This window comes from Electrophorus electricus, chromosome 23 (genome assembly GCF_041902795.1).
Source record: "Electrophorus electricus isolate QZ-2024a chromosome 23, ASM4190279v1, whole genome shotgun sequence".
Lineage (NCBI taxonomy): Eukaryota > Metazoa > Chordata > Actinopteri > Gymnotiformes > Gymnotidae > Electrophorus > Electrophorus electricus.
The window spans coordinates 10,629,484-10,651,500 of NC_137519.1; the positions used below are offsets into that span (position 1 = coordinate 10,629,484).

The window sequence follows — 22,017 nt, forward strand, 5'->3', positions numbered from 1 at the left end:
ATCCCCAAAATGCACAACATTGGCAGTAGGATCGATTTGAACCAGCTACAAATATCAGGGGTTCACTGGAAGGTCTCTGTTGCCCCCTGCTGCCTGAGAGTGAAAATTCACTTTTTCAGTCAAAACCTTTGATTGACTGGTGAAACTATGATGCTTTTCTCTGCCATGTTGTGTTGTGACATCTGCGCTTCCACTTCCCATGCAAACTTTAAAATGGCAAAAAGGAAAAACATATTGCCCCCCCCACACACACACACACACACAGTTTAAGTACAACTTTTATTAATACTGGAATCATCACAGTGCGTTTTTGTTACATTAGCAGTGACTAAATTTAACAAAATGAACAGGATAAATATTAAAAAAAGAAAACTTGTCATCAGCAACAGAGGCAAATTAGCCTTAGGAAAAAGAACACAATAAATTAAAGGAGAGAAAGAGGAAAAGACAGACTACAGCACCTGTAGCATTACTTTAACTCCACCGGAGGAAGGGGGGGGGGGGGGGGTTGTACAAAAACCAAATGGAAACATCAGTTTCTCTTCACAAGAATGAAATAAGAGCAATGGACAAGAAGAGTGTGTAATGGCAGGCCAGGGAGATGTAGTGTTCTCAGGCTTGTGGGCACGGGCCCGAGAGACGTCTGCGCTTGCGAGCACACTGAAGAACGAAAGAGAGATTTAGCACAGAAATGGAAAGCACAGAATGACACAGTTAAGACATTCAGCTGAGTTACCATGGTGCCTGGTTGCTGTGCATCACTCTGTGTGTGTGTGTGTGTGTGTGTGTGTGTGTGTGTGTGTGTGTGTGTGTGTGTGTGTGTGTGTGTGTGTGTGTGTGTGTGTTTGGGGGGGGGGGGGTACGGTGTAAGCAGAGGCTCCAATAGTGATGTCTATGAACATCACAGCGTGAGTGGTTGAGACTGAGGAGGGCAGGACATGTGTTCACAGCAGAGTGAACTCCCAGATCTCTGCCCAGAATCACAAGGCCAGGTATTGCGTTGAAGTGTTTTAGACACAGAAATATGAACAAGGCAAGATCAATGACATGAAGGGGCAAGATGACCTGTTTGGAGCACAACATATGCTTACGTAAGCCTAATACAAAGCACTTTACACACATGTGCTATTCGGCTGTAAATAAAATCCCCTTTCAGCACAGAAGCTACTGTTCCCTCTTTGTGGTAGCTGAAATGAGAACACAGACAACAATAGCTAATACTGTGCCAGCCTCATTATTTAGGTTTTTGAACTAAATATGTGGCAAATTAGAAAAATTAAGTATCAAATTTCGTAAATTGGCCATTTCAATTAGCAATGAACAAAGCTATATTTCTCATTAGAAAGTCCTGCTGAATGATAATGGTGTTTTTCAGCTTGGAACAACTTGTTTCTTTTGCTATGTTAAAAAATCATTGTAACATGATGAAAATCATTCAAAAACCAAAATGGATATAGTAATGAAAACAGAAGCAGCTAGGAGGGATGGCATTTAGGTTATTATGAACAATTACTCTCGAAGTTGGCGAAACAGCCTTGGTAAGATTCTATTAGTCATTTCGGTAAGGAGGAACACAAAACTCAAAAAGCACTGTGAAAACTCAGGCCAAAGAACTGGCTTCCTGGAAATACAGGAGAGCCAATATCATCCAGGAGCTGGAAAGATGAAGGCAATCATGGAGTAGCATATACAATATCTACGCGAACAAAACAGGATGGCAGCGGTGTAAGCTGATACGCAGACATGTTCCCCATAATACTGTATAGGCTAATTCTGTTAGCCAAACTCCTGTTTAGTTCTGCTTTACGTAATGTTCAGGCAGTGACATGGTAAAGTTCATAGCCAAGGCATTGAAAATCACTGTACTTCATATGGAGTTAACAGTGAAAAGGGCAGGCATGCCTGATGTCAACTATAGCAGAACTATAGACGCTTCGTAAATGGTGCGCTATCCTCTCTTCCTTGTAAAGAAGGCTCTAGGGTAGCCACTAACTAGCGAGGAAGTGAGCTCCCTCCCCTCATTAGCTTGTATTAAAGCTTCGCTAACATCAGGCAGCATGCTAGCAGTGTCTCGAGGAGAGCGCATATGCAAGAGGAGGCAAGAATGAGTTAATCACCACAAAAACATTAATATTAACGAGTTATTTCATTAGTTACATCAGCCTCTCATGCGATAACAGTACAGCTCTCCTGCTCTCTTCAAGATACAATCAAGATGCCGCTTTCTAGAGACCAGTGCATGATCATGGTCAAACTTCCGGTACGAGATATTACATTTGAATGTTGGCTTGTAATTAGGCAATGTGGATAATGCAGAAAGAAAGGGGTTTAACAAGCACAGTCAGCCATAGTTATGACTGAAGTGGTAAAGAGTACAACGAATAGAGAAAGTGTGTAGGAGAGAGACATAATGGTCTCACATTTTCACTTGAGTACCAAGAGTGGTGGTACTGTGTGTGTGTGTGTGTGTGCTCAGTGGCAATAGCCAAGTTTTCTCCCATTTTATACTAGTGCATATCTAGTTTTACTTTATTAAAGGAATATGAAAATAAATGTGTTATGTAACTGAATAAAGTTGGCCTAATGTGAAGTCAAGCAAAACCAAAAATATTTGATATGGGTAAGTTTGTTTAGGTGAACTGAAAGATGCAATAAAGATGATTAAGTCACCCATCCATGTCATCTTAAAGATATTATATAGCATACTTCTGTGCTGTTGTCATCCATTTGCAACATCTTTAATTAATAATGACAATTTTCCAGGTGTTACACAATTCTCTATTGCCTCATATACTAGATTTATTTTTTACAAGATCTTTAGGCCAGTCGAATAGTGGTGAAATACTGGTGCATACATATGAATTTTTATGTCTCTGGGTTTGTTTACCTGTTTTTTAATGCATGAGCCATCATAGCATTTGTTTTTTATTCACCTTCAGGGAAGCATTTTCACTGCCCAACCTTTTTTTTTTTTCTTTTGTGGAAATATAGCTACTGATTCTTCTTTTCAGAGGGTCCCTACACTGTCATCTCATCTTAAAACAGTGAGAAAAGAAACCCATTAAATTAGTACCATATGGGTACCATACGGGTGTATCCACCCTACAGCTCTGGAGAACCACGCACTGCCCAGTTCTGTGCTTTCCCTGATTCAGCACTCCACACGAGCAACAGCGGAGTTGGCTGTGTGGAGAAGCTGCTTAACTCCAGTGCTGTAGTACATGTGGAATTGAATATGTCTGATACCGGGAAGCGACAGTGAGTCACGTTCTCTCGTTCTTATCCTTCTTTCGCTCTGTCTCCCTCTCCAGACCCACTCAGCCACTGACCTTTGTTCTAACTCAGGCTTTAGTTCTGTCTTTAGATTTGTCCTGTATAACAAACCGCGTGGCCCCCAGCGCTTCTGCCCCAGGGTCTTTTTCCTATTGTCCCTTTCTATCTGTTTTTTTTTGTAGTTTTCCTCCTTGACCTTTCTCTATCCCTCACTACGTGTTCGCTATAAGCATCAGTATTAAATATCAGAGCACGTAATGCACCAAAAAGCAACAGAGACCATGTCTGCACATGGCCCAATAAAAAAACAGCGTAGGAGTACTGTACTTCTAATGACCAGTCAGGACCTTTGTCTACTCTGTAAAATCACCTGAAAACGCTGCCATAGTGCTGTCATAACCTGATCCCTTGTTTTTTTTTGTTGCCTTTCTCTGGAACTGCACAATGACATTTGAGTCAAACATATTTTGTTATTTTAACAATGAAAGTAGTTCATTAACTGTCCACCTTCTTTTACAACATATGCATGTGTGTGTGATTGTATATACAAAGATATGACCTGTGCTTTCTGGAAGAGACTCCGGATGATCGTTGCCGGAACTTGTAAGCAGGATCACTGTGGTATCCAGTACTAGGCTGTGTGGACACCCCTCTCTCCACCCAGCTCCTAGCAATGGAACATTCCGGCACCATCTTGCATTTCTGTGAAGCATGTACATGTTTCTTTTTAATTAGCTACAGGCATTCCTAAAACAGAGTGCTCTATTTATGCAAAATAAATAATCCAAAAACAACAACAACAACAAAAAAAGAAAAAAATTAATAAGTATTAAGTGTCCATTTAGTCGCACAAGTAATGGTCATTTTGAGCGACAGACCTAGGCAAGATGGGGCTATAGTGAATCAAGGGAGAACAGTAAGTCACTCACAGACAGATACTATACGGGACTACAACAGTGTTTCGGCCATCTACATCCCACTCCATATCCAGAGTCACCAAATGAGCATCCTTTTCTGACACTTTAAAATGGGTACTACCGGGAAATCACTCAGAGGGGTACTTTATTAAATGATGGGTATAGTCTGTTTTATAAGTTGATCTAAATTCTGTATCAGGCAGTGGAATGCTTGCTAAATAAACGACCGGATGGCTTTCCTTTTGCCTGAGATCATTCTCTCCGCCTCCCTACGTCCTCATCCTCATCTTCAACCCTCTCCGCCGTTCCACACTGGGCGCTCCTTGAACTCGTCCTTGCACTTGACGACCAGGTCTGTGCCTTTATCGTTATCTTAGTGACGCATCTCCAGCAGTGGCCGTCCAAAGATGGGATGAACCCATTCAGATTTGTGAAAAAGATATAGTTATGTAAATACTCAATTCTTAATGAAAATAAAAATAAAAATACCAACAGCTTACAAGTCCAACTAATTCCTTCATTGACATGTCTACTTCACTTTCTTTTTCTCTCTATTCACTGTCATGCCACTCCTGATCTCACTCTACATCCCTTAAAGGTGGCACTTCCTCTCTCAGCACACAGTGCAGCCACAGTGACACCTAGTGGTCAAGACTACATCTTCAAAGTGCTCTTTGCTTTACTCTTCTCATATTATGGCCAGTACCCAACTAGACAAATCTCAGACTTGTCCGCTGATAAGCTCAGCACCTACACTGAAGATAGCCACAGCTTTTCACACATTAAAAGCTACTCTTGTAACTTTCTTCAATCAATGAAACGAAATAAAAGTGTTATTGCTCCACATTATATTGGCATCTTTTTTTTTTTTTTTTTTTTTTTTTACCTCAGCTCTACAAAATGCATACACCTCACACACACACACACACACACACACACACACACACACACACATACACACACACACATACTGTTTCAGGTTTTGGGATCAAGATCAATTGCTTAGAAATAAACAAGAACAAACTAGTCAAAGAAGTCTAGAAACAGAAGTCTACAAACAAGCCCCACCCCCTTACGAAACCACAAGCTGACCTGCAGCAGAGCCCCGCTCACCCTCAGCCAGACTGACAGCCACACTGACCAATCACAAGCAGACAAACACACAGTAAGAGATCTATCGCAATCGTCTCATTTGGCAGTGTGACGTCAGGGAGCTGGAGGGTGGGGGTGGGGCTTATAGTTGGGGAGAGGCTCTTTTGCGAGACCATTCACCCCAACCATGCTCCTCACCCTCCCTACATGAGCTTTTCCACCATTGAATTCTAGGGTCCAAAGACAGGTAAGGGTGCGTGTTGTATGGGGCGACCAGGTCCCGTACAACACAGGGCCTTACAGGGGGTTCCTAAGGTCCTGCTTCATCGTTCCTTCCGTCGCTCAACGTCTCACTACAGTCTGTCTCACCGTGATGGGTGGTGTTAATAAGACAAACATGCGTTCAGACACGCTAAGAGTTATAGTGGCCTGAGCCAGTTGTTATTTAACATTTCTTTTTTTCTCATTATCGTTATTTATCATTTCATCGTGTATTTACTCTAACAACTTCTTTAAACATTTAATTATTTTTTTTAAATCTTCTTTTCATAGGTCATTCTCTACAGAGTCCACATGTAGTGCTTTGTTTTTTTTTTTCTTCATCGCATCTCTGTTTCCCGCTCTCGGATTCCCCGCTCAAGGAGACATCACAAAATGCGGGGTGCCGAGCGGTCATTGGAGACGGTCTTGCGCAGCCGCACGCCACGACGGATGGACACCAGCATGTCCTCGCCTTCCTGAGGGGCCTGTGGGTCAGCCTGGGCCTGGGGCCCCGGGGGTGCCTGCTCGGGGAAAGTGGGGAAGGGGAACTGGCCCTCGCCCAGTGCGTGAGCACTGGCCACCAGCTCACCGATCTTCTCCACCAGGCTGTGGCGGTTGGCGGCGAGCAGCTGGTCCTCTTCTCCTGGCTGCCCATACACGCTCATCTCCAGGGCGGCCATGCCACCCGCGCCCCAGGCCGTGTTGGGCAGGCTCAGGCGTTTGGGCGACGCCTTCACATACTCCAGGGCCCCTGGTGAGGCGTCATCCGCCACATAGAACACACACTCCTCGCTGCCGACACGGGTCGGCGGCCCGGGGTATCCTCCGGGCGAGTCGGGCACAGTGGGCGTCTTGACGGGCACTATGGGTGGGCGTATAGGGATGGGGCCTGCATTGGACAGGGTGCGTCTTACGCCGGGCTTGGTGGAGGGGGTTCGGCGGATGGTGGCTGTGCCCGGAGTGCCTGCTCCCCCAGCACTGCCGCTCCCGGCCGAAGCGCCGCCCTGACCAGACATCCCAGTGGGAATGCCAGCCGTGCTGGCAGGCCGCTTGGTCTGAATCATGCGCCGATAATTCTGGGCAATGTTACTGTGGCGCGGTATAGTGGAGGACTTATCAAAATCGGCCTGCCCGTCAGCTTCAGTGTCTCCGTTTACAGAGTAGCAATCGTAGTCAGAGCCTGAGAGTCAGAGACATGCACAATGGAAAAAACAACCATATTTCAGTTTCAATATACATAATCAAATATAGCCAGATTCAAAAATTTTAAAAATCGTACATGAGCTGAATGACTGCTGAGGATCAGCATCTGTCAATACTCTGAGAGGAGTGTATATGAGAGAAGCGTTTGGTCCAGTGGGTGTTACCCTGGGAGGGAATGGTGTCCTCGGAGCATGATGGCGTGGTGGTCTGTGTGCTGTACCCGCTGGAGTACTGAAGCGAGTCACGGCTGCTCTTCTGCTGCTCCACGCTCAGGCCGCGAGTCAGCACCATGGCCAGTTCGCTGGCCGCTGGAGACACCTCCTCACCGTGCTGCAACACACGACAGCTGCTCTCAGGCACGGGGCCCAGTACCCGCCCAGTGGAGCAGTGCAGCCCAGTGCCACTGCTTCCCACTTGCAGCTCAGCAAACATGCTGAACCCAGGCATCTGCTGCCTGGCAATGCTCATTAGCATCACAGCACCTGCAAGCATCTTCATCAGAGCTTTTTCCGCACTGATGAAGATATCGTGGTAATCATGGCGTATCTGATCTCCTGTCTCGCTCAGCGAGTATTACCTTAGCTGCTATAGTAGTAGGGGTCATCCTCAGCCTCTGGGGGTCATCGGGATGCATCCCAGCGTAGCCCTGCGATTGGGGCAATGCCTCTGACTCCCTCAGCCTATCCAGGGGCTCCTTCCTCCTCTGGAGCGTGTTGACCAATGGTTGCTCATGCGGACCTGCCTTTGACCAATCCTGAAGAAGTGGGAGCGATTATTGCTGGTTTTCACAGTAAACACCATATGCTGCCTCTTGCACAAGAGAGAAGACCACTATCCAGAGGATTAGGTGTCCTTTCAACCAAGTGTTGTGGATGTGCATGTGCATTTTACACGTGCCAATGCAGTGTTTTGTGTTTATGATTCTGAGCTGAGTGCAGTTAGGGAGTAAAAAGTACCATCCTGATCAGTTTGGCAAATCTCTGAGCCAGAGATCTGAAACCAGGACCCACCAGAAGGTTTGTGTTAAGGAGCAAAATGAGGTAATGAATGAGGTTAAGCAGGAAATGAAATTAAAGCAAGACTACTGTAAAATGTGCATTACTCAGCAAATTAACACACAGACATACGCAAAATAAAATAAATCAAAATATCTGCAAAGAAAATGTGCCCATGGGAACAAACCTTCCAGCAAGGAACCTTTGATGTGGGTGAGGAAGTGTTGGATCCGGGGGAGCGGTTATAGGGTGGGGACGCAGGAAGAATGACAGAGAAAGGCCTGATGGTGCCAGCGTGAGAGAGAGCGGGGCGGAAGGTAGCGAAGGACGAGGCAAACTGCGGAATTGGAGAGACAAGATGGAGACGGTCAGGGCAGCCAGAGAATCACACCCCCTGCCTCAAGGAGGCTGAGTGAGGGAAAGGCTACCAAGGTCAAAGGTGAGAGAGCAGATGAGGGGAGAGAAGCAGGCCTGTGCTGACATGCATTCATGCTATTCAGTGTCATGACCAAGCCACCATGGTCAAAACAGCCCAGCATTCAGCCATCATATCATTATATATCCAGCCAGCTGGTGAAATGGATATATAAGACTTTACACTTATACTTACTGGACAGTGATGCTTTAATTGAACAGTTTGTCCAAAATCACATTTTCACTTTGTTTTACTTATACGTAATACAAATGGTCATGCAATACTTTCTGCTTTCTTATTGTTTTTACATGCTACTGTTGCTCACAAATACTGGAAGTGTATTGCTGTTTCCTTCTCTATAATTTGTCACTCCACCACAAGCAGGTGAGTCTCAGTTTGAATTGTACAGAATTTCAGCAGGAATGGGTATGATACTATAATTTCCACTTAAACTTACAAATATGAACTATGCATGCCTTATTATGAAATCGTTAATGTAAAAATTACATTGCCCAGCTGAATTATGTCATATGAGGCAAGTGAAGTTTTGGATGCTGATAACTAGTGTAATGTTCCTGGTGACTATACAGTTCCGTTACTAGTTAGCTATCCTTGCATGTAAAGTAACAAAGTAGAAATAAGTAACATTTGGGTAATGGACTTGTATTAGAGGATCAGGTATGGGCCAGTGTCAATGTAAATTTGGACAATTTTTTTTTTTTCCCATTTAATTTTTATTTAAACATTCAGCTGTCATATCAATATATCACGGATGGACAAAACTATAACAGTTCAAATGTATTGTACGACTCAGGCATGCTCCCAGGATTAAAAATGGCAATACGAACAATTGCAGAAAAACCTTTTCCACATGCCCATTCCTGTGGGAGTGAGTGGAAGTGTGCACTTACTGCCGTGGGAGAGCTGCATTCACTCACTGACTGGCATGTTTCAGAAGCCTCAGAGGACGCTGAACTCGATGACTTCTGCAGGACCAAGGAAGAAAATACAAAAGGCACGTTACTGGACAACCGCATCCTACCACCTTTGGCACAGCTAAGCCTTTTTCATCTCTGTGTGCTAGGACCAGTTTGCTTTGTTCATCGAGAAGGGAGCATGTTCGATCCCTGGTGCTGAAACTCTGAATGGCAGCCAGGCAGGCCGAGGCAGCGCTTACCTGGCTGGTAATGTCCGAGGGCATGGGTGAGGGCGGCTTGGAGTAAACGTTGGCGTCCTGTGAGACGAAGCCGGAATCGTGAGAGGAGACGCTGCTGAGACGGTGAGCGCCCCCTGGTGGCGGCTGGGCCAGGCTGCGGTAGCGACAGGATGAACTGGGTGAGTGAGTCTGAGAGCCTCCCGAGGAGCGGGAGGCACTACTGTGGGTGCTGTTCACGCTGCTGCAGGGCGAACAGGAGGGTGGAGGAGGGGGTGGAGGGTGTGGAAGGGCAGAGAGACACGGGGGTTGAGGGTGTGGAGGTGAGCCCACAGAACAGGGGTAGTTGAGAGGGTATATGGTACGTGTGCACCCAAAAATGGCCCAGATAAAGACAATGTGGGGTGATGTGATTCACAAAACCAAACAAAGGGTTTTATACATAAAGAAAAGTTGTGGACGAGGAAAAGGGGATTGCACATGGTTGATGAAACAGAGAGAACATGCAGGACGGGAGAGAAAAACATGGTGAACAGTGATTTGAATTGAAGATCACATGATGAGTGGGATGGAGAGAGGAAATGGGCAGAATGGAGGGACACAGATCATGAAGGTGTGATATGGGGGAGCAGTGTGGGATCGAGGGTGGGTAACAACACGGGTGGGGGAGGGGGGAGGCACATGAAACACACAGGTTGGAGAGAGTGTGAGAACACGTGACTCCCAGGCATGGGCAGACAGTGTACTGAACTGGGCATCTGGTGTGGAGAGTGTGTGTCCACGATGACAGGCCTATGCATGTCACCACATGGACACATCCCCTGTCTCCATTTAAGGCTACATGCATGTGCGAACACATACAGACACACGCCCTCACACACACTCACACCTACAAACACAAACATACACACAGCATGGCATTTCCATGGAGCACTGTCTGACTGACTGGAGACCATCTGCGTTCTACAAATAGACTGATCATACATTTACACGTCTTTCATTTTTTAGCTGAAACATGATCTCTATTATGTTAGCTGCCAGCTGAAATATTACTGCAGAGATCTGAAACACAAAAAGTTGTCTTTTAAATATTTTATATTCTCTGCCCTCCATTACGATTTCTAGTAACTTAATTGCGAATTAGTCTATAGACAACACTGGATTTAAGACAGGACAGTGCTGGATTTAAGACAGAACAGTGCTGGATTTAAGACTGGACAGTGCTGGATTTACAGTGGTTGTCAACACTGTATTTTAGCTCAGCACCTGTTATATGGCAACAAAGCAGAATAATTAGTCTCTAAATCAACCGGAAGAAACCATGGCAGACTGCGTACCTAATAACATACAATTACACTTCCATAGCCCACAGTTCTGCGAAAGGCCTCCACAAACAGCTATGGTTTGATACGGGCAGTCAGTAGCACTCCTGCTGGGGCTTTTAATGTATTAATGCTTGTTAATGCATGGGCACAGACACAGGAGCTGACATGTTAACTCACATCAGAAATGCACACACAGACAGGACACAGTGTGTGAGCAGGAGCAGCAGGTAGACAGACATGCCAAGGCTACTTCAGTAGAAAACCCTCACACACACACACACACACACACACACACACACACACACACACACACACACACACACACACACACACACACACACAAATGCTACCACTGAGCTACTGTAGGTTTAAAACTGATCAATAATACTACACTGTTTATAATCAAGAGAAGAGTAAATATACATATATAAAAAATATGACATTGAAAATAATCCCTTTTTCTCTTAACCTCCAACTATCTTAATAATATACTGTTCACAATCTAAAGGAATAAACAACTTCTCCCTTGACCTCCTTCCTTTCTCTTCTGTTTTTCTATATTTCTTTCTCTCCCTCTCACCTGCACATGCTGCTTTTCCTCGACCCGGAGCTGCTCGGAGATGCCGGAGGGGTCTGGTAGGACCAGCTATAGTCCGACCCCTTTAGGTCTTTAATCACCTGAGAGAGGGGAAGACAGACGCTCAGAGATATCGGCAACGCACACTTTCTGCCAGCAGACATGTTTGTTTGTTTGTTTGTGTGTGTGTGTGTGTTTCTGCATAACCCACTACATATCCCCTGAGAGTCTGCACTAAATGTGCTGACCCTCTGCTGCAGTTACTACACAGCTGGGCTGCCTCACACCCTTGCTGTGGTGACCTCTACCTGCTCACTAGCAGGGGGCAGTTTGTGCGGGTCCGTGGTTAGCACAGTGAGGTCATCAATAATGGCCTGGAGATGGGTGATCTCTCCCAGCATGGCAATTTCTCCATTCTGAGGAAAGAAACAGACACAAGCATTATTTCACTCCATAACTGTCCATAACTGTAGCGTCTAATGCAGAATGTATGGTTTGGGACTGTATATTGTAATATAAGGTATTATGCTGTAATCCTACTTTTCCTACAGTATGAATACTGTGAATGTAAACTACAACAGACCCAAATTTAGTCCACTACGAAACTTGAAATGGGAATAAATGGAAATAATGGTTAATATGTGCTTATGGAAGGCCACTATGCACTATGCAGGGCACTCACCACTACAGGCTGCAGGAGACTGATGAAGGTGCAGAAGCGCCCCCTCTCCTCCACTAGAGCGCGCCGCACCGCCTGCTTTTCCGTCTCCTCCATCAGCAGGTACATGTCGTTCACATCCTGCATGGCACTGTCCAGCTGAGGCTGCAGGTCCCCTCGGCCTGCGGGGAAGGAAAGGGACAAGTGGATGGCAAAGGAATCAGTAAACCAGGGACAGAAGATGACAGCGAGATGGCCAAAGTAACGGAGTGGGCCAGGGAGGAAGGAAGAGAGAGATGGCATTAGAATGTGAAGGACATCATCACTTTCCATGTCAATGCATACACTGAACACAGAATAGACCGATCGGCTCTGACTAGCATCTACACAGCTGATGGAGGGCAAATGGATGCACTACACACACCCGGTGCTTTCTACATTCAGTAAGCGAAACGAAAACTTCCCACGAGGACGTTACCGGTGTTGACTCATGCAAGTTGTAGAGGTTAGCGGCATGTCGTGACCCTTGCTGAGAAAAAGTCTGATTGCCTGAAAAAGGAGCAGCTTCATGAGCAGGAAGCATGCCGTGACAGCATCTGCTAACCATGCAGGAAGCAAGGCCCAGGGCATTGTGGGAGGAGGGGAGAAAAAGACAGCAGGTAGGTGGCCGATGTCACACGCCGTGACCAAAGAGGCCTTGGCATTAAGCATGTCTGAGCCGGTGAACTCTGCCCTATGCTATGCTTGAGTTAGAAGCAAGGAAAAGGGCCATGCTCACAAGCTTGGGGGGGGGGATCATACTTACCCTGCAGTTCTACAGGTGGATAGAGAGAGAGGGTGAGGGGGGGTGAGGGGGTGGGAGGATAGCAGGGGCATTCATGAGAGGATGGAGGATATGAGAGAGAGGTGGTAGAGAGAAAGAGAGCCCCGTGTTAGGGTTAGTGTAAAGAAGCCATCACAGCTCATTTTACAGCCAAAGTGCTTTGGGACTGTTAGAGGAAAACCAATGCAGCAACCAAACCCCAACCAAAATAATAAAAAATAAAACGCTGCTCCTTGGTCTATACAATAAGTATAATGTAACCTTAAAAGAAAATTGGATATGGTGCCCTAGCATAACATATATAAGTCAAATAAAGGTATTTTTATTTAATGGTATAGTCTTACTTAGTCTTCCTAGTAACACACAGACTTATCATCCTCTCTTCAGGAACACAAATTATTGGCTGTTGAGACAGTAGGGGGAACCAGCTCGACAAATGACGAATGAGATGGAGCTTTTCATGCTGACCACTAGGGGGAGGTATTACATTACAAAGTTTTACCCATTGCATTTCACGGTTGAGCAGCATTAGCTGCCCAAATGAGCCTCAGCAGCTTTAAAGAAAGCAGATCTTATTAGCATTTTAGGCACTTGTCTTCCCATGTGCCACTGAAGTGACTTGACTCTGTCTGGCAGGCTGAGATTTCAGCTAGGCGGCAGGGGAGGATTACGTAACACAAAGTGTTCGGCTATACCTGTAGTTATAGCAACCGGACCTAAAGTACCAGCTGTTACTATGGCAGACTTGATGCAGTGGTGCAAAGCTACAATGTTTGCTTGGACCTCTTAAAGTAGCTGTTCCAAGCCGCACAGGTCTGACTGGACGATTTCTGTCACAAGCTCGTAACGTTTTTTTTTAAAAGAAGCCTTTGTACCTTTCCGTGCCTTCTTCTGCAGTTTCATCGTGTCGGATGATTTCTTCTTTATCTCATGACGAGACCGTTTATACTCTATGACAGAAATCAGAAACACCTTGTTTTTTTGTGCTGCCCATCATCAAACATTTACGGATTGCTGAATTATTTAGATATTTGGTGAGAGTGAAGATCAGAGGTTCGCATGCTGTGATGACCTTTGGCATGGTCTTTGTCCAGTTGATTGGCTGTTTTCTTCCAGTCCTCAATTCGCTCCTGCAAAGGGTTTATCAGGCTTTCCATGAGAGCACTGAGAGATTGGGGCAATTAGGAAGAAAGAAGAGATATCAAACAATAAAGACACACACTTTTTTTATTTGCTATGTTTCCCAGTATGATATAATGGACAAAACCCCTCTCGGCCCCTCCCAGCTAATGTCTTGAAAGAAAACTTCATTATCATCATCATCAGTTTCATTTTGGATAATTGCACTAAATAATTACCTTTTTCTATGTTAGTGGAATTTTTAAAGCTGGTGAAAAATGAGGACCTGCTATCAGGTTTACAGCATGACTTTGAAGGTCGTGGCTCCTTCATTCATTAAGCTGCCAATGGAAATATGTTTTCTAATGAATGTGTGAGTGTGTGTGTGTGCGTGTGTGTGTGTGTGTGTGTGTGTGTGTGTGTGTGTGAGCACACATGTTGCCCTGCTACTGCAGTACTTCTGGAGTCCTACACAAACACCCACAAGCACACACAAACATCCCACAATTCTGTGCTGCGCAGGAAGCAGTGGGAAAGTGCCGTCATACTTGGTGAAGTGGCGCAGCTTGGCCTCGATGCTGCGATGGCGCATGCACATGCGGGTGAGCGCCGAGCCGATGTCCCGCGTGGCACCTGCAGAAGACATGCGCGACAGAGAGAACGTCAGGACACAGCTGTGATAAACACACTGGGTGCCAGAGCCCAGGTCATCCACAGTAAAGATTAGGGACACCAGAGCTACAGTACAAGCCACCCAGACCATGGTAAAACGGATGGATGTTTGCTACAGTACAGCACATCGTGACCACAGACAGCAGTTTAAATGACTCGCGTGTGTCCCATGATGTCGGTCAAATATTTGTTATCCACATGACCTAGCTATTTACTTGTAATGTACACAATCCAAGCCACAGTCCAAATATTGCTGCTAGTTGTGTGTGTGTGTGTGTGTGTGTGTGTGTGTGTGTGTGTGTGTGTGTGTGTGTGTGTGTGTGTGTGTGTGTGAGTGTGAGAGAGAGAGAGAGAGAGAGAGAGAGAGAGAGAGAGAGAGAGAGAGAGAGAGAGAGAGAGAGAACCTGTAATGGTTACATACATCAAGCTATTTTTAGCAGCTGGTGAGCGTTTGGAAACTCTTGACCTCACCGAGGTACTGCTCTCTCTTCCAAAGAAGGTGTCCTGCTCAGCTATTGTTTTCTCTCCTGTGTTTATAGGATGGTTCTCACTTGTTGAACTCAGTGAGTAATATATAACAAAAGCCCCTGGGACTGCTGCCATTCCCTGAACTGCTCTGAAACTTTAAATAGCACGTCCATGACGTGTGTTAAACATTCACAAGAATAAAGCGAACACTGCTCACTCTGTAGCAAATTCCATAAAGGCAGAATGAAAAGCATAAAGATTCAAACTTAAGACTGAATGATGTGGTTGTGACTAATGATTTTTGGGTACTCAAAGTCTTTATTCATCATTAAAGATATTGTTATGAGGGCAAGACAAAGCTAAACAGAGTTGTGACTTCAGAGTGCAGTAGACCAATGGATCCATTAATGCATCAGGTTTTCTGAGTTCTCCCAGCAGAATCTGAGAAGTCAGCTTGAGATCAAGCCAAAGCCCAAGACCCTGGTCATTCAGTCAAGCACTAATTCCACCCTCACCTTCACTGGCCTCCACGAGAGCAACACAATTTAACCTGATATCTGTTTAGTGTAAGGCAGACAGGGCACATTGTTTTGGAATAAAAAGATATAAAGAGATTCTGCATTACACAGACTTTAATTAATAGTATAAATCTATTCATCATATCCATATTTTATAGTTCCTTTTTATTGTAGTTCTTAGGTGTGTGATGAATTACTTTGAAGACTGCAAAATAATCATGGTCTTTCAGATGAAAGAACATATACACGGTATTAGAATTCCATCAACGCTTCTGTGCACAGTAATGATGGATCTATGTCACATGACCTATCACATGCACTAAATGACATCACACTCATACAGAACAGGAGTCAATCAAGACCTAGCTAATGAAGCTAAACTCAGAAGGCAGACACATAGTTAAATTGCCCACCAGTAACTCACACAACGCATTTTAGATTATGTCTCACTATCTTGTTATTAGTGTTGATGTCTCCTTTGTGGTTTACAGGAACACAGACTCAATTATAATTCAGATTTATTGCTTGGCAACTTCGCAAAAACACTATACAATATTCAGCCATTCCAACTCACACAGAAAGCACATATGCAGTGCAAACAGACACGCATACACACACGCACACTCACACAGACACAGAGAGAAGCTCCATTCATAATTAACACATTCCTGCCTTGTGCCTACTGTTCTGCCCAGCAACCATTCATTACTGTGGCACATGGGAGTGCACACACACATGCACACCCACAGCACAGCACAGCAAACTGAAACAGGCTCTAGTTTCAAAACACTATGGCATCTTGAGATTAGAAATGGAAATAGTGAGAGACCTAGCAGAGAGCAAAAGAGAAAGACTCATAATGAGAGGAGAGGAGAGGAGAGGAGTGTGAATTACATACTGAGGGTGTGAGACAGAAAGGAGGGAGGAGAAAGACAGGCACAGAGAGATGATGCCAAGTGGGAACTTCTCACACATGTTAATTGCTTCTGGATTGATTTTTTTTTCTCTGTGTGTGTGTGTGTGTGTGTGTGTGTGTGTGTGTGTGTGTGTGTGTGTGTGTGTGTGTGTGTGTGTGTGTGTGTCTGTGTTTGTGCACACGAGCATGTTTGTGCATTTTCATGTACACAAATGTCTGCAGCAGTTAAATTGCTCCTTTTAATCCTGTTCAGTGCTTCCTCGTAGGGTAAAAGTGCACAGTGCAACAAAGACTGTTGACATCTGGAGCACACATACCCCCCCTTCCTCTCCCACGTGCTAAACGCGCCCATGTGTTGCCTGGCCATGGGCCTCCCCTGCTTCCCCTGCCGTCGCAGTGCTCACTCGGACTGTGAAAGCTAGCAAGCTTCCTTTAGCATCCGTGCACACTCCTGGTCCTCGTGGCCTGCCAAGCCATCCAGACGGCAGGAGCTCCGCTTGGACGGTAATCGGGAAAGCCTGGCACCGCCCACGCTTCAGTGCCACCTCCGACTGCTCCAGCCACATGGACTGCCTTTAGCCACTCTGCTAACTGCTAAAGCACCTCAGTGCCAGCATGCTGAGCCCCATTATTGATTTTTCTCATGACACTTAGTCAGCACTGCCAAGCTGGGAAACCAGAACTGAGGAAGAGTGTGTGTGTGTGTGTGTGTGTGTGTGTGTGTGTGTGTGTGTGTGTGTGTGTGTGTGTGTGTGTGTGTGTGTGTGTGTGTGCATGTGTATGTGTGCGTGTGTGTTGTGAGAGAGACAGCAAGAGTGTCTGATCATGCCTATGAGTATGAGTCTCCCTTGTGTTCACCCTAACTCATGCCATAACAAAAACTCTTATGTGCCTATGTGGATATGTGTATCACGTTTTTAGATTTTCCCTTCGTGTCTCTCTCTCTCTCTCTCTCTCTCTCTCTCTCTCTCTCTTTCTCTCTCTCTCTTTCTCTCTCTCTCTTCCTTTTTCTCTCACTCTCTGTGTTTCGCATTTTTCTTTCTCTCTAATCTGGCTTGCTCCTTGTTCTTACACACACACAGCCTCATTAACCACTGTGCACATACAAGTGCACACACCATGGGTGTGTGGAATAAACTTCAAAAAGCAGATTCTAAAAATATATTAGGAAACACAATAAAATGGACATCTTCACTGTAATAATCCAACAAACACACTTAGGTTTGTACTATACCCCAAATCCATATTGCAGTTGTTTTTTTTGTTGTTGTTTTTTTTTCATTTTGAAAAAAAAAAAGAAAGTTGCTGATTTGCTTTTATAGAAAGTAAAGGGCATTACAGCACCCTCAGCTTGCCTGTTTCCATATGCATGGTGTATGTGGGTGTGTTTTCATTGGTATACACCAGAAATAATGCCCACTCCAAGCACTACAGCACAACTATGATGCTGCTTACTAAAAATCAGTTGCTAAAAATGACACTGATAAATCATTCATCTGCTAACACATCATCTCTGTGTGTATGTGTGCAAGCTAGTGTATATAAAATGGCTAGCATGCCATGTTTCGCACTTAAAACACTTGTGTTACAGCATTACTACACAAAGCTAATCTGCAGATACTGCCAACAAGAGCATTGTGCAGCTCCCAATGCTGAGCCTTCACCAGCACTGATCCCAGAGCTGCCTCTCCACATACGTACAGCCAGCAGTGGCTAGTCATTAGCCATACTGGCTCCAGCTGGCTAAATGCATCAGAACAGTCCAGGCTCGTGCCTCGTTTCCAAGGCAACAGATGGAGGGAGGTGAAGGTGTGCGGACAGCAGAGTAGAAATCAATCAGTCCCTGCGGGCAGACAGAGTGCTTCAGCCATGACGCTGCATAATTCTGACTGGCCCACCTAGCACAGCACCGCTACACCAAGACAAGCACAACCCCCCACCCCCCACTCCCAACCTGCTCAAAATCACTTAGCCTATTTTTAATATGATGTTGAACCTGTCCGTGCACACGGTAGGTGGTGATGAAGCTGATGTTAAAGATATCACAAGCAGATGTCAAATAAATCCAGAAACGCATCAGCAAATATGTCCTTCTGTTAAATGTGTGTATTACACTGACTCAAAGCAAAAACAACAAATCCATCCCTTCTCTCCCTCCCTCCCTCACTATCGCATCTTCACTGCCTTCCTCACTCACTCACTCTTTCTCTCCCCCCCAGCAGTAATCCAAATGTCTTCTTTCTTTTTTTTTTTGTCTATCATGAGAGCAACCAGCATGGTGTGCATGCAACCCCATGACTGTGTGGAACATTGGAGAATTAAGGGGCTGTGACCAAGGCTGGAACCTTGAGAGAGAGAGAGAGAGAGAGAGAGAGAGAGAGAGAGAGAGAGAGAGAGAGAGAGAGAGAGAGAGAGAACCCAAAGCCCTCACCACATCCTACACAAACCCTAGTACACTAAAGATACAACAGAGATAGTAATTCCATCAGTTCAACATTATCATTTCATGATTTAGTTTCACAAGATGAAGCACGTAAAAAAAATTAAAAATCATGTTCATAAAATAAATAAATAAATAAATCAAACAATTCAAATATCCATCTTACTGGAGCGTTTGATTATATGGCATTCTCTTACAGACTCTGAACTGATAATGTGATATAGTTCTCAATTGCCATCAATCTCATACTGACAACTACTCATATCCATTACTATTCCATTTCAGTTTCCTGGAAATTAGTTCTCATTTTACACACAGACTCGTGGCTAACCTGCCCTACAGAGAAGAATTCCACAGCCTCGGCCGTGGGGTGTCGGCGCTCGTTCTCTTCACTAGGGTGTGCGTGTTCCAGAGAAGAATAAGGAGTAATCCTGAAGATGTGCTTCTGACAGGACCCATCCCTCCCCCAGTGCAAACCACACAAGACTATGTCAATCAGATCAAGTCATCAGCCCTCAGCAACCAGTGAGCCTATTTCCCTTCAACCAGCAGTCATTTACACAGTAACCTTAGAGATTAGCCAAGTACATCTGCCATATGCGCAAACACACACACACACACACACACACACACACACACACACACACACACACACACACACACACACACACACTAATAGAGTGGTCAACAAAAAATAGGTCAGACACTAACTATGCACAAAGCTAACTAAGCAACAGTCCTCCAATGTGGGTGTTCATATTTTGAAATATATACCATAAATATGTTCAAGAAAAAAAGCCCAAAAAGTTCATACTAAAGCTTGCCACACTCATACCATACAATATACACCACCTATGGCATGATGCAGACCACTAAATCATGATCCCAACTGATTTCATATAGTCATTACTACAGGAGCAGTAAACAGCTGCTTTACCACACCTACAAAGGCCAGAGAGAGCGTACCTATACTGGAGCACTAAGCCTTTCCCAGCTAACGCATCTCCACCTAGTTCTGCAACCCTGTGCAGGCTCATGGGAAATGCAGTCTTATCTACAAGCAGTCAAAATCCACACGAGAGGAATTTAATTGAAATGTTAAACTGCATTGCCCATCAGCCCTGGGAACACTAGTCAGGGTCATTTCTGAAAAAAGTGAGATGGGTATTGTAGGATTGTTTGGGCTGAGTATATAAAACAGAGAGGATGTGAAGAGACAAGTTGGTCTGGGATGCATTTATCCGCATGAGACTCTCTTTTGATGCGGTGAGGCAGAAAAGGGGGTACATGTCCCATCACCCTCAAACAAACTGAATCATTCACAGAGGCACGGAAAAAAGAAGAGAGAATTGGCACTGCATTCCAACACAGGGTGAGATAGAGGGGGAGAGAGCATGAGAGATAGAGGGGGAGAGAGCATGAGAGATAGAGGGGGAGAGAGCATGAGAGATAGAGGGGGAGAGAGCATGAGAGATAGAGGGGGAGAGAGCATGAGAGATAGAGGGGGAGAGAGAGGCCTTTAATTTTTTTTGATTATATAAACACCTAGCCCTTCTTTTGCAGTGAATACCAATGAGACTCTTTAAGAGTTTTTGTTTAGCCGTGGTACCACCCGATTCTCTCTCTCTCTCTCTCTCTCTCTCTCTCTCTTCCTGTCTCCCCTTCCTGTCTCTCTCTCTTTTTCTCAATCCCTATTTGCTAGCACCTCAGGCCCACAGCCTTGCCACTAGTACATTGCCATAGCAACGGCAGAGATGAAATCTGCTGAGATTCGTCTGCCCCACTTCCTCTTTCTGCTGCGCCATCCATTCACACAGACTCACACAGACACATACGGACACACACAACACACATTCAGAAGTCAATTTATTAGAATCACCCACATTGCATTGAAATTCACTGGACTCTAGTTACACTTATAGTTACATTTTATAGACCATAGTTGGCATGCACAGTTCTTCAGCCCCCCTCTGCTCTGTTCGTCCATGGCAGGTTTTCTAAAGAACCACTGTTGACTGGATATTATTTGAATGGAGGACAGTTCTAAATGCAGTGTTCAAGGCATGGTTGAGGGGGTCAAGCACATTTCCATCACAGCAGTTCATTTTCTTTTATGTGGGTAACTGGGGGTCTGAAAGCGGTCCGTTCAATCCAAATATATTCAACAAACAGCGGTTTAGTGGTTAGGAACTCACAATGCATGAAGTGTTAAGCTAACTATAGGGTTATATCCAACACTACCTCTCCCATGGAGGACTGTCAGGGCAAGTGCACTATGCTATACCAGTAAGAGCCCTTGGGCAAGACCCCTAACACTACATTTGCCTATCACTGTAACATGACTGAAAATGTAAGTGGCTAGAGATGAGAATGTCTGCTCGATGCATGAAAATATACAGGGAAGTAAGCTTCCTGAGAGAGAGAGCAAGCTGGTACTAATTATCACCACTTCCTCTGGGGGATTAGAACAGTTTTAATAGCTCTGTTTTATAGGTTATTCTCCTACTGGGAGACACAGGATTACTGTGGAACCATCACACACAGACACACATACCAAAAACATACAAAGCACACATGCGAGATCAGGACTGGATTCCCACCCACAGAAGTGTTGCAGAGAGCCACATGGGATATATGCTGACGCATACTACACCATCTTACACAGACAATGCAGAAAGTGGACCAGTAAAGGAACAGTGACATGCAATATATTGTCTCCAGGCACCGTGCATGTGTGTGCATGTGTGTGTGTAGTGTATGTGTATGTATATGTGTGTGTGTGTGTGTGTGTGTGTGTGTGTGTGTGTGTGTGTGTGTGTGTGTGTGTGTGTGTGTGTGTGTGTGTGTTTGGAGTAGAACATTAACCCACCCAAGCTGGTCTAGTTCTCAGGGCTCACTGTAGCCCTCAATAGCCCACTGGGCTTTTAAAATATCAATTATACACAAGAGACTAAACATTCAGAGTGCCTTCCCTGCCTACACTACACAGAAACATACACACATCTGCAAAACACACGCACACAGATACAGAACCACCAATAATAATCTCCTCAAAAATATGTTTGCATAAATTGGCTTTCTGTATGTTTGCAATCAAGTTTTCCCCCCACTTCAACCATAAATAGCAGAGTGGTTTATATGTAGGTCTTCTTTAGATTGATGAATAAAAACGATGACCTTGTTTCTCCTCTG

General features: G+C 44.9%; 1 protein-coding gene across 8 annotated transcripts in view; it reads right to left on the reverse strand.

The window, feature by feature from the left end:
- Window positions 1-265: 265 nt before the first annotated feature.
- mtss1lb (MTSS I-BAR domain containing 2b) overlaps window positions 266-22,017 on the reverse strand; it is a 48,625-nt gene continuing 26,873 nt past the window's right edge. For 2 of the 8 annotated variants that reach the window (XM_081706073.1, XM_081706072.1), the window contains exons 4-15: window positions 14,360-14,444; window positions 13,765-13,856; window positions 13,568-13,642; window positions 11,894-12,051; window positions 11,520-11,627; window positions 11,215-11,312; window positions 9,334-9,553; window positions 9,068-9,142; window positions 7,929-8,078; window positions 7,324-7,500; window positions 6,911-7,076; window positions 266-6,723 (exon numbers count right to left, since the gene is read on the reverse strand). In XM_081706073.1, coding sequence (XP_081562199.1) covers window positions 5,930-6,723; window positions 6,911-7,076; window positions 7,324-7,500; window positions 7,929-8,078; window positions 9,068-9,142; window positions 9,334-9,553; window positions 11,215-11,312; window positions 11,520-11,627; window positions 11,894-12,051; window positions 13,568-13,642; window positions 13,765-13,856; window positions 14,360-14,444 — 2,198 coding nt within the window. In that variant the 3' untranslated portion in view covers window positions 266-5,929. The remainder of the gene's footprint in view (window positions 6,724-6,910; window positions 7,077-7,323; window positions 7,501-7,928; window positions 8,079-9,067; window positions 9,143-9,333; window positions 9,554-11,214; window positions 11,313-11,519; window positions 11,628-11,893; window positions 12,052-13,567; window positions 13,643-13,764; window positions 13,857-14,359; window positions 14,445-22,017) is intronic. The other 6 variants (XM_081706075.1, XM_081706074.1, XM_035520847.2 and 3 more) reach the window with 4 other exon arrangements.